General features: G+C 43.2%; 1 protein-coding gene across 8 annotated transcripts in view; it reads left to right on the top strand.

Moving 5' to 3' along the window:
- The window catches only part of PIAS2 (protein inhibitor of activated STAT 2), a 33,904-nt gene extending 22,242 nt beyond the window's left edge, over positions 1 to 11,662 (top strand). For 2 of the 8 annotated variants that reach the window (XM_030511693.1, XM_030511695.1), the window contains exons 7-14: positions 638 to 743; positions 1,320 to 1,393; positions 2,555 to 2,715; positions 3,325 to 3,458; positions 3,897 to 4,068; positions 6,255 to 6,394; positions 8,200 to 8,237; positions 9,681 to 11,662. In XM_030511693.1, the coding sequence (XP_030367553.1) occupies positions 638 to 743; positions 1,320 to 1,393; positions 2,555 to 2,715; positions 3,325 to 3,458; positions 3,897 to 4,068; positions 6,255 to 6,394; positions 8,200 to 8,237; positions 9,681 to 9,854 (999 nt within the window). In that variant the 3' untranslated portion in view covers positions 9,855 to 11,662. Of the gene's footprint in view, positions 1 to 637; positions 744 to 1,319; positions 1,394 to 2,554; positions 2,716 to 3,324; positions 3,459 to 3,896; positions 6,395 to 6,881; positions 6,941 to 8,199; positions 8,238 to 9,680 lie in introns of all 8 variants that reach the window. The other 6 variants (XR_003995021.1, XR_003995020.1, XM_030511696.1 and 3 more) reach the window with 6 other exon arrangements.
- The last annotated feature ends 1,124 nt before the right edge of the window (positions 11,663 to 12,786 follow it).

Here is a 12,786-nt window from a genome sequence, read left to right as displayed (position 1 = left end):
AGATCACAGGTTTTGTGTGTTATACTGATGAAACCATTATTATTCTGCAGCAGTGGGGCTTGCAGAGTTTTCTCTAGTGACCTTGAAGGGAGACTGAACAAAAGAAGCTGGAAAGTGGTGTGAATTAGGGAAGAGGAGTGAATGCTGGGGAATGTGGCCAGCCTAGGAGGAGTGGGTATAGAGTAATGAGGCTTGACTTAACAGTGCAGAGCAAGCTAAAGAACAGGTGCAAAGAAGTTGGTGCAGCTGTGTGCCATTCGAAGGTGGTGTGTTTGTACCTGAAAGACCATTCATCTTTTGTCTTTGAGTTCCCTGTAACAGATTGACACTGAGAAAAGGGAAGGATTTAGGAGGCAGGTGTGAGAAGTTCTCAAAGGCTGCATGCATGGGCAGGCGTGCTCCGCTCTAAATCATCTTCCCAAGAAAAGAGCCCAGACTGGATTGGCAGGAGAGTTCTGGCAGAGTATTGGACTCTTTCACAGTAGTGAAGTCGTCCCTTAGGGCTTTCGTAACCATGAAGCCCAAAATGTGCAAGATTTTGTTTTTACTGTATGCTACCAGTGTAAACAGTGATCTGTTGTCATGGTGAAAGTACTGTATGAAACCAATATTTAATCTTTCATCACTCTCTTTGTAGAATTACTCCATGTCCGTGTATCTCGTCCGTCAGCTCACTTCAGCGATGCTTTTGCAGAGATTAAAAATGAAAGGCATCAGGAACCCTGATCATTCCAGAGCACTAAGTAAGTCATATTGATTTGCCTGTCTGTACTTCCTGAGCGTGGTTGGTGACTCTTTAACTGTTAATCCATAGGGGATTTGCAGCATTCCGAAAGAAGTCTGTGCCCAGAGTATCAAAGTTCCCTTTGCTATCGCTGGGGCACTGTGCACGTTTTCAGTGAGGATCCCTGTGCTGGTTGGGAACACATCTAAAGATCCTGTCCAAAATGTTATTATGGGAATTCCATGAGCAGCCCTTCCTGGGAAGAGCTGTGAGGTGCAGGCACTCTCTTCATGTGCATGTTATGCTGGCTGTCCCTCACTCACTGATGGTTGTTTTATTCATCTTTTTGCATGCTGGGCTGAGTTTGCTCTACTAACCACTGTAGCAGTTAATGCATCTGCTGCACATCAAACAATCTTGCAATGAATAGTGTTTGCCAGTTGTTTACAAGTAGTAATATTGGTAGTTTGATATTGTTATGAACTAGTTTCCCAGATGCTTAATTTTTTTAGATAGCTGGAAATAAAGTACAAGTACTGGCAAATCAAGATTAGCATTTTAAATAATGATGTCTGTGTTGTAACTTCTTTAATAGTTAAAGAAAAACTGACTGCGGATCCTGATAGTGAGATTGCCACCACCAGTCTGCGTGTGTCTCTGATGTGTCCTGTAAGTATGGCTGGAAGTTACCATATGCAGATCTGTATTTTCATCTTTCTAAAAGCAGCCCCACTTTGTTTAATACTGATGCATTAATATAAAACAGTGGGGAGAAGAGTGCATCTACAAGCACCTGATTGTATCAGCGCTCAAACAACTGTGAATGCCTCCGGTGTAATGCAGTCAGAATCAAGTTGCTTCTCCTGTGTAATGAGCCCTTTAGAAGGAGTAATTTCACATATTGAGGTGTTGAGACTAATTGGACAGGGTGACAGAATAATTAAAGGATTTGGTGATAAATAAAACTTCTGATATCCTCATCTTGGTGGTATTGCTTATACTGCCAGCTTCTGTAAGAAACAAAATAATTGATCGCTGTGTAACAGGAAATGCTGTATTGGGGTTTCTCTTCCCAGGTAATAACTGGTCTTATGTTTGTGACTGGTCTGTTAAGCTAAATGTTAAAATGGGTATTATGTCATTTTAGTGTAACTGAAGCTCAAAAACCCTCTTGAAATACTTGGCTAAAAAATGGCAGAAGTGGGAACTTCGGTAGGTCCTTTTATTTCCAGGATTCAGTTTTTATTCACATTGGTTATTGGAAGGTCATTGGTTATTAGAGATCCATTAGAAATGTTTCTGACTGTTCTCAGTTCAGTGAAGACTTTGAGGATGGCTTTATTTCTTTAAGAACAGTAAAGGGTGTATTTGCCTGCAGCATCCTTAGCACTGAGTGCTTCTGTAGAGAGAAGAGACAGTTGCTTCACTGACTGCCTATATAAAGGGCCCATAAGAAAGATGGGGAGAGACCTTTTAGCAGGGCCTGTTGTAACAGGATGAGGGGCAGTGGTTTTAAAGTAGAAGAGGGAAGATTCAGGCTGGATGTGAAGAAAAAATTCTTCCCTTTGAGGGTGCTGAGGCGCTGGCACAGGGTGCCCAGAGAAGCTGTGGCTGCCCCATCCCTGGCAGTGTTCAAGGCCAGGTTGGACACAGGGGCTTGGAGCAACCTGCTGCAGTGGAAGGTGTCCCTGCTTTTTGCAGGGGTGTTGGACTAGGTGGCTTATGAAGGTCCCTTCCAACTCAAATTATTCTATGCCTCTGACTGCATTAGCCATCCAAACCTGCTTCACTGCCATGTGTTCTGACACTCTTTACATGCCTCTTCTGCAGCTGGGAAAAATGAGACTGACAATCCCATGCCGGGCTGTTACTTGCACTCACCTGCAATGTTTTGATGCTGCTCTTTATCTTCAAATGAATGAGAAGAAGCCCACCTGGATCTGCCCTGTCTGTGATAAAAAGGCAGCCTATGAGAGCTTGATCTTGGATGGGTAAGAGATTGGGTTTGCAGATTGCACAGTTACTTAATTTTTTTTCCTTCTGTACTTGATAGCTACTTCTGTGACTTTTGTGAGGTTTAGCCATCTCATACCATTTTTTCATCAAAATACATTAGACTGGGAGTGATCATTAAACTATGTGTCTATTCCCATGTAACGAACTACAGAAGTTTATCTTCAGACTGCATCATCAAACTCCTGAACCTCAGTGCATTTCTTCTGGAGAAACCCAAATGTGACATCTAAGGATTGGTCTCCCTTTTACATAACCATTACTCTGAAGCTAATAACTTTAAGTTTTAATTTAAACTCATAAACAAGTGTCAAACTTGATTCACAGGATGACGATTTCTGTTTTTGTATGAATTCTGTGAATTGCAGTAATGTTGGAGTGGAATATGGGTAGGTCAGGTTGCTCTTTTAGGCTTTGTCTGTGACAGCTGTAATTACAGGCTTTCAGGTAAGATTAACTAGGGAGAAAGTACATGCAGTGGGTTGAAGGTGTGATCATAATTAGCTTTTCAAGTGTGTCTACTTTTCACTTACAATAAAAAACTCACCTGGAGTCAAAAATGAAACCATTCACCTTTTATTTTTCAGGCTCTTCATGGAAATCCTTAATGAATGTTCAGATGTCGATGAGATTAAATTCCAGGAAGATGGCACCTGGTGCCCCATGAGGCCAAAGAAAGAGGCTGTGAAAGTCTCAAGTCCACAGTGCACCAAAATAGAAAGTACGTACATCTGGTGACTGTACGTACTAACAAAAGTCCTGGAGACTTAATTGCATTCTGGATAATTTGTGTGGATGTTGGTGTTTTGTTTTGTGGAGGGCTTAATACTTCTAAACTTCTCGCCATTGAAACCAAAAAGAAAGGGTTGCTTCTCTAAAAATGTGCATTTTGGGTCTTTGCTCTTCATAATAGCTGTTAAGGGAATGGAAGGTCCTCTTATTTAAGGTCCTTATACTGATAAAGGAAGACTACAGTTTGTGCTTTAATAATCTCAGCATGATACAGAATACTAATAAAACAGTTCCTGGGCCATAACATTCTCTGTAGCGGGCAGGAAGATGAGCTAAAACAGGATTTGAGTTCCTGGTCTGTTGCAGATAGAAACTGCTGATGTCAACAGCCCTTAAAACAACAGTGATACTTTATTTTCTCATTTAGGTTCCAGCGTTGTTAGCAAACCGTGTTCTGTGACAGTGGCCAGTGAGGCAAACAAGAAGAAAGTTGATGTTATTGACTTGACAATAGAAAGCTCTTCTGACGAAGAGGAGGATCCTCCTGCCAAAAGGAAGTGCATTTTTATGTCTGAAACACAAGGAAGCCCAACCAAAGGGTTTGTCAATTTTAAAGTTAGTTGTTATTCTGTAATGTCTCAGATAAACTGATGTGTAGACAGGCGGACTTGTAATCTCTCTTTGGGATCCAGCTCCACACTTCCAGAGGAGAATTTCTAGGCCTCTCCTTGTAGAAGGCTGTATTGATACAGTACCTTTGTACAGGTGAAACACTATTAAATAGTTTTACATCTCTCAAAAGACTTGCGCTGACTGTTGCTGTGTTTGCAGGGATATTTCTCCATAGAAAAGAGAGATTCTCCTGAGAAAGCAGATTATGCCAAGTGGAGGAGCTTTGTGCATTCTTGCTAAGTTAGTGTCATCTTAAAAGCTTTTCTTTCGCTGTCTGTTACACCCTTCAATCTGCTGTGGTGCCCAGGAAACAAGGCTGCATTGCGTGTATCATCCATCCTGTTGGTCTTGGAAGGGAGGCGCTTTGCTGTTTTGAATTGAGACGAGTTTTTCCTCCATCTCTCTGTAAAACTCTGGTATGTTGTGGACACTGTTGGCTGTGGTTATCAGTCAATCCTGCACCTCAGTTAGCACAACCGACGACTTCAAGTCCCCTGTCAACTGATCCATCTCTGTAGTTGTGCCAAACTTCAGTGTCAGGTTTAACCAGCTTCTTTACTGTTGTGCTGCCTTCTGTCTTGTCCCAGTCCGTGCAACTTGGCTGCAGTTAGTTTGTGGCTTCCAACGTTCTTGCTCTTGGCCTTTTGGGTGCAGGAGACCTGCAGAGAGAGAGGGGCACTGGTTAGGCTCACCAGCAGTTGCTGCTCCATGAGGCGATGCTAGTCACGGCTTAGTAGTTAGTGTCGCTGCCTGCATGAGGTGTTTGTCTGTGTCTCTCAGCATAGTGGCTTATGTCTTGTACTAAAATAATAGTAATAAAACCCAAACCCCTTCTGTTTTGCGAGCTCTTGAAGTAATGAGCAGGTGTGCTGTGTTTCTAGTCTGCAGGAATGTGTGGTCTTTGGTGAGCAAATAGCTGGTCGTCATCAACAACTTTCAGCAGTGATACTGACATGCTGTTGCTTTTTGTGAGGATTGTGGAGTAGTCCTTCTGCAAAAGACTTTCTTACTTTTGTAAGAACAAAATAGCTACAAATACATCTCTTAATGAAGTTTCAGAAGGCACCAAGACTTCCTTCCATGCTCCTGTGTTTGAGATGGCTACCTGCAACCATAATTGTAGGAGGACTGAGTTTTCTTGTCTCTCTGTGACCTATGTATTTTCCTTGCTGTGTGGGTATGGAAATGGCATGTTTTCATTCTTCAAATCCAAGTCAAAGCCAGGCTTTTGGGGAATAGCTTATCTCCTGTGAACAGTGTTGCCTGAATGCTGGTTTTGGCAAAACTGTGGGATGCCTTCCTGTAGGCAGAAGCAACGTAGGCTGAAGTGTAAGAGGCGCTTGAGAAGGGAGGGTCTGAAATCCAAGCTTCTCAAATCAGAAGCAGCATAAATGTACCAGTGCAGCAGTCTGGGGAGGAGGAGGTGAGTGGGTAACACTCATGGCTGGAGTGGAGCAGCCAGGAGTGGGACTCTGGGTGTTTCCACCTGACTTGGAGCTTATGAAATACTTTATGTATATGGCTGAATGCCTGTTGTGTCAACTTTAACAGTGCTGCAATGTAATCGGGCTGAAGGTGGGGGTGCAGAAGGGTTTTAGCTGGTTGCATGCTCCTGGAGAGCTGAATTTGGCTTGGGCTTAGGCTCTGAGTAAAGGTGGGTTTGGTGTTTAGCTCCCATCTGTGCTCCAGGGGCTGAGTAACGCTCAGTCATGCCCTTGGCGGGATGGGATAGCACAAAGGAATACTCATGGGGAAAAATTGAAACAAGGACTCTTCTCCTGGCTCTGGCTACCTGCACATCCCTCCAAGGGTGCTCCTCAGATACAGATACCCAGTTCTGTGTCCGAATGGTAGACTGCTATACATGACTCCAGCACTGTACTTTGTTTTAATGCCACCTTGCTCTTATGTCACAGCTGCTGTTGAGAGCCAAGATACGGTCATGTTATTATGAAGACTGTTATGAAAGAGGAAATTAGAGTGGAATACTGTGTAGTGAGTAGCCACACTATAGCTGTGTTATCACAGAGTGATCTTGTGAGTAAGAGTGTGTGCTTTCTCCTCTGTAACTAACGGCCAGGTTGTTTGTAATTTCCCATGCTGTTTAAAACAGGGTGCTCATGTACCAGCCATCTACGGTCAGAGTGCCCAGCGTGACAACGGTCGATGCTGCTGCTATTCCTCCTTCATTAACAGACTATCCAGTACCATTCCATCATCCACCAATTTCCAATATTTCATCAGATCTGCCAGGTAGGTGGTGGCTATTTATAATGTTTAATTTGAGTTTTGAGTGGGGTGGGTGGGAATTGGAGAATTGATTAATATTTATTGGTTTTCTTCTTTAATGGAACAAGACAGTATGCAGTATTGTGGTGATGTGATGTGTAAGACAGTCCAGTAGAGGCTGTTTTTTCCAGTTTCAGATTGCACTTGGTAACATTGATGTGAAAAACATTACTTCTGGGGTACAAATTGGCGCTGTGGAACAGCAGCCAGAAACACTCTTGCTGTATTCAGTTAGACTTTGAGTAAACATCCTGTTATTACGTGCTGTAGATGAAAGGGAGAGTAGGTGCTTATTTAAGTTACAGACGTGTGATGGCACTGACTCATCCCAATTCTAGACATAGAGATAGTTCTGTTAACTGATTCTAATGGTGCTCTGTCTAGACTGTATGAAAAAGGTTAAGGTGAGCTACAATATGTAAGCTGACCTCTATTGACTTTCTTTATCTAGACATACCCTAAATGCCTATGATGTATTCTTCAACACTGCTGCTAAATATCAGACAAAAGGTGGGGATACTGATTGTTTTCTATCCTGGCTCCTTGAAAAGAACACTGTATATAAGGGACTCTGGGGGTTCTCTTTGCCGGCTGTATGAACCCAGAGCCCAGGAAATGGTGACTTGTGGTGACAGGTGTCACGTTGGCCTCCTGTACTTTCCTCTCCTCCTTCCATTGCCTGTCTCCATTTCTCCCTTGCAACATCTCTGGGTTTTTTCCTCTTCTTTCAGCACCAGTTTGGCAATGGGATGGATATCATTCCCCTTGTTTCTCTGTCCATTTTGGTTCCCTTACTGCTCCCTCCCTCCACTTCTCCCTTGTTAAGAATTTGGTTGTCTTCCTAAATTGCAGAGTAAGCTGAGAGAATGGGAGTCTAGAACTGTTGCCCATCTCTATCAATTGAAGCTCTAGAATGTGCAAGAACAAAAGAAGCTGCCTATTCTGTAAAAGTAGCTGAGCTTAAACCTCCTTTATGATTTCTTTCTCTAATGGAGAAGAGGAGGAGAGATGCCACTGGCCTGAACAGATTGGGAGGTGAAGGGAGAGGGAGGGAGTAAGTTTCCCATGTCTTTCTGTTGACATAGCAAACACAAGGCCAATATTTAGAAATAAAACAAAAAAAAAGGCTGTAATTTCTCATTGGTTTTGTAATTTTAAACATCTTGCCCTAAATGCTTACACGCTAATGGTGTATAAGGTGGACGGTAGTTGTCACTGCTCTTAGAGGATATACCTTGAACTACTTGTAGTTTCCTCTTCTTCATTCCTTTTATTTGTCTAGACACAAAACGGGGATGATATTAGAAATGTTTCCTTATTGGCTGCCCATGGGTGGAGGAAGAGACCTGCTGCTTGTTTTTGGACTTGTGCATGTTGTGACTTTACTTCATTCCAGCATCCTTAATGTGATGACACTCTTCATGTCCCAGTTTGGCCAAGTCAGGTACAATATGCAGTGAAACTTGCATTATGAACCAACAGCTCCAAATGGCAACCTCCATCTAAGCAACCACATTGAACCACCCTGCAATATCCAGTGAATAATACATCATTATGTCATTCTCATTCTTAAAAAGAGCCACTTTGTACTAGATAACTCGTTTTGCTGCTGCCTGAAGTAGTCGTTGAGAGTGATGTCACAGTGGTATAGTCCATATAGAAACTCTGTAACAAAATCTGTTCTGCAACCACAAAAAATAGAAAGTTCCTTAAATTTGTGGTGTATGAATAAAAGACTCATCCATTTATTATCCTTCTCTTCTTTCTAGGTTTGGATTTTCTTTCGCTTATCCCAGTAGATTCTCAGGTATGTTTCTGAACTGCTTGGGGTTTAATTTCTGGTTTCTGGGGCATACTGCTCAAGTAACTCTCAGGGTACAGTCACTGTCCATACCATGTTTGAGACCACTTGTCTAGACCTAACCACAGCCCTGGACAATCCAAGAGGTGGTAATGAGGACACATCATAGGAGGATTTTGTTTAGCTGTAGTATGATAAATCCAGACATCAAAACTCTTTATTGATAGTTCGCCCTTCTAAAGTGGAAACTAATTTGAATACACCCATCACATACTCTTAGTTCCTACTGTGCATCTGTAGGCCAGAAGGAGCCTACAGATATGCTTCACCAATTGTTGGTTTTGATAATAGTAGGAGATGAAGTTTTAAAGAAAATACCTTCATTAATTTGATGGGCACATGACCGAGCACTTTTCCAACAATCCCTCTATGTGACACTTAAACCCGATTCATTGGCTTTGGATCTGAAGCAGACCCTCTGCTTGTCTCTGTCCCTAGAAGACAACAGCAGTAGGACTTCCCTGTAGAGTTGACTTTTTGGTGCCTTATAAACAAAGGCTGAACTTCCTCCTTTTCTCTCCACTTAACTGCATCTTGCAATGCTCTGTGCCTCACCTTGAGATCTGAACTGCCAAAAGTGGGAGTAACATGTGGGAGGCTGGAAGCAGATACACTGCCATGAAGTGTCCACTTTGGACAATTCAAACAGTTCAGGCTCAGTTCCATACATAAGCCCACGGTTGGAACCCACAGGGTAAGAGAAAGTGAGGTGTGACAAACAACGTGTGTGTGTGCACGCAGGGGGTGCCTTACGCTGCCCTCCTCTTTGACATCTGGCAGCCTTGTTATGTTTCTGAGCGCTCAGAATGTTCAGCTCTGCTTTCAGGAGGCTTGTTTTCCTTGTTTTCCACCTCAGGGAGGTTAAACCAACTTAGTCATTTTTCTGAATCAGACTTGATCAGGGCTCATTTATCACAACTAAAATGTTTAGAGACCTGAACATATCGTCACAGCATGGACTGTGAAAATGCGGCTGCTGCCCTGAAGGGAAGGAAATTACTCTGACCTCCACTGAAGTAGCGAAAAGCACGCTGCTGCCTTTCATAATGAAAGGAGCAGGCACAGGTGGTTGTGCCCGGTAGCTGTGGGCAGTGAACACTTACCAAACAATAGTGTTTTTTCTTGTGGATGTGGTAATGTTTTTTAACATGCTAGTAAGTGCTCAAGCTAACCAGCTAGTAAGGGAAAACCAAAAAGGGGAGGAAGAGGGAGAAGGGCTCATGGCCACCGTCTCTGCTTGCTCACTTGCTGATTTTGCGGAACTCTGGTTCTTGCTGTGCATGTGTCAACAAGTAATGCATTTTGTGCCTGTTGTAGGGAAGATGTATCTTTAGAGCATACATTTCCCTTGTGCAGTTAGTCTCCTCATTCTTCATTGTTTGTTTCAAGCAGTACTGTCCTCCTATGTTTTTGGATAGTCTCTCCTCAACCTTAACAAGCAGCACGCCTGGCAGCATCATCACATCGACCAGTCACCACGAGAGCAGCACGCACGTTAGCTCCTCCAGCAGGAGCGAGACAGGAGTGATAACCAGCGCTCCTGACATCATCTCGCTGGATTGAGGCAAGGGGCAGCACGCTGGACTGCGGGATGCATTGCACAGAGCTGCTGCTGCTCGCTCTCTCTCTCTGGAACTTCAGCACCTCGCAAGTTAGTCTTGATATTTATTGAAAGGATTTGCCTTCTGGGGAATGGAGTAAATTCATCTACATTAGGAACATAAGTGATAGATCTTTTTTCCTTTTTAGTTTTTCTGTTGCTCATTGAATAGCTGGTATAGAAAAGGTACCTTCTGATTATGCTTTTACGCTTTTGGCTTGTTCTGGGGAAACTGATGATTTGTTGCTGGGTGGATTTCACAAATGTTTTTCAGTTTTGTTGTAAAACGCAGCAATAATGTAAAAACAAACTTTTTAATATATGAAAAGGCACTTACCACTCTGTAACAACCACCGTGACCTGGACTTAGGTGCAGAAGTATATGTCTTAGTGAATTTTTAGTATTTTCACTGGGACCTGTAATAGATTTAATTTCAGACAATGAAGCTCTGTGAAATAGCCATGCCTTGGGTTATATGTCTCTTGTTCCTGGCTTCCCCCTTAACTTGGGGATATAGGGGAAGCCTCTGTAAATGGGATTTCCTTGTTTCTCCTTTCTTCCTCCTGATTTCATGTTTTTCATAAATGCATCAAAATCCTAAGCTGTGGCTTCTTCTCGTACTGTTCTTTGGGCTGGGGAGGGGATAGACTATCTATGCAAACTCTGCTTTATGCCACCTCTGCGCTGCATTGTCAGAATTGGGCCAATTCCAAACTATGCACCATTGAGCTATAGTTGAATTTCTGGCTTGATAAATTTAAGAGGTGATAGTAAAAAAAAAAAGCGCCTTTAAACTCAAATTTAGATTATGAGGTCCTCGGTGTCCCTTTCTGAAGTTGCTGCCCCATACCAGATGACCAAAGGAAGTGCACGCTTCCTATGGCAGCTGTAAGGAGACAAAATAGGAATTACTTTATCCAGTGCAGGAATATTTTGTAGGATCTCTTGCTCATGGCTTCTGGCACTGCTGTAACTGCTATATGCTGTTTGGGAACACCACACTCCCACTTGCCACAGCGGAGGCTTGGCTTTTAGGAAGATAAAAGCTGTTCATAGATGCACAATATTCCCACCTGATTGAAACTATGTGTTTATGGCTCAGTGCCACTTTTTCCCACTTTACACAGTCTCCTAATCATGGCTTTTATAATTCAATGAGAACACCTTCCTCTGTTTTACTCCTCTGCAAATCTGCTTCTTCGCTGTGTGTCTCCCCGTGCGCCTCCCAGGATAACCTCAGCAGTGCTGTATGTGGAAGAGGTTACAGATCAGGAAAACAAAGTTGTGTTCATAGAGCTGGAATAGTAGTATTGTTTGTGTAGGCTGACATAGCAGCTTTTCCAAGTGTTGTGTTTCTGCTGAGTAACCGTATTTGAGATTATTCCTTCTGTAATGGCCAGCTTTCACTTTTACATAATTTTGTGTTCCTGTTTTATTTCTTTGGTTGGATGTCTGGTGCTTTTTGCCTTCTGTTACTGTTCCAGTATCTGAACGAAGTACATGAATAGGAAATATTGAAGCAGGATGTATTGTAACTCTTGTCTACCCTGTACTCCCGCCTGTAACACTGCATTACGATTTGTCATTGCCTTGATTTATTTTTATTTTTTTTTTTGTATGATCTTTCACAGCAGTCTTCAGTTGACATGTTGTTTTCAATATTGCCTCCAGTTTTGATTCTTTCCTTATCTGCTGAATTTTTTGTACCTGTTACGAATCAGTTTTCAGCATGATCTGTTTCCAATAAAGCCATGCTGCTCATGAATTTTATTTTTTCCTGCTAATGGCCTGTGGCATATCAGCGCGTTCTGCATCCCAGTTGCACAGGGAGTTGAACTATTGAAGTAGGGAAAGAGGTTCCACGTTCATTCTGAATAACACATTTCAAACTGGTTTCTACTGCGGAAGATGCCATTTGTGCCCCTAACGTCCAACTGAAGCATTCAACTGCTCAGTAAGGGCAAGTGCCATTTTTAGGACGCTACTCTAGACCATGGGTATTGTAAAATAGGGCTGGAATGTTGTTAATTATTATGTCCTGTGTAGTAGGCTGAGGCAGGGCTGTGTTCTCTGGATGGTTTGGGTGGAAGCTTTGCAGCTACATTTATTTTTAAACCTAGTGCCCTATGGAGAAGGACTTGGGGGTGTTTGTTGATGAGAAGCTTAACATGAGCCGGCTTCAGTGTGCGCTTGAGCCCAGAAAGCCAACCGTATCCTGGGCTGCATGAAAAGAAGCGTGACCAGCAGGTCGAAGGAGGTGATCCTGCCCCTCTACTCTGCTCTTGTGAGACCTCACTTGGAGTACTGCGTACAGTTCTAGTGTCCTCAACATAAAAAGGACATGGAGCTGTTGGAGCAAGTCCAGAGGAGGGCCACAGGATGATAAGGGGGCTGGAGCACCTCCCGTATGAAGGCAGGCTGAGGAAGCCTTCCAGTATCTGAAGGGGGCCTATAAGGATGCTGGGGAGGGACTCTTCCTTAGGGACTGTAGCGATAGCACAAGGGGTAACGGGTTCAAACTTAAACAGGGGAAGTTTAGATTGGATATAAGGAAGAAGTTCTTTATGGTGAGGGTGGTGAAGCACTGGAATGGGATGCCCAAGGAAGTTGTGAATGCTCCATCCCTGGCGGTGTTCAAGGCCAGGCTGGACAGAGCCTTGGGTGACCCGGTTTAGTGCGAGGTGTCCGTGCCCATGGCAGGGGGTTGGAACTAGATGATCTTAAGGTCCTTTCCAACCCTAACTATTCTATGATTCTATGACAGCAATGCCAAATGCGAACTCCAGCCATTTGAGCCTTGCCCATTTAGGAGAGTGCTATCCTTTTGTAGGCTGTGGTGTAAGATGTTGAGGTGGACAATGCTGTTTTCCTGCAGTGCTGATGTACATGCAGTA

This window comes from Strigops habroptila, chromosome Z (genome assembly GCF_004027225.2).
Source record: "Strigops habroptila isolate Jane chromosome Z, bStrHab1.2.pri, whole genome shotgun sequence".
NCBI lineage: Eukaryota > Metazoa > Chordata > Aves > Psittaciformes > Psittacidae > Strigops > Strigops habroptila.
This window is presented reverse-complemented; position numbering and strand designations above follow the sequence as displayed.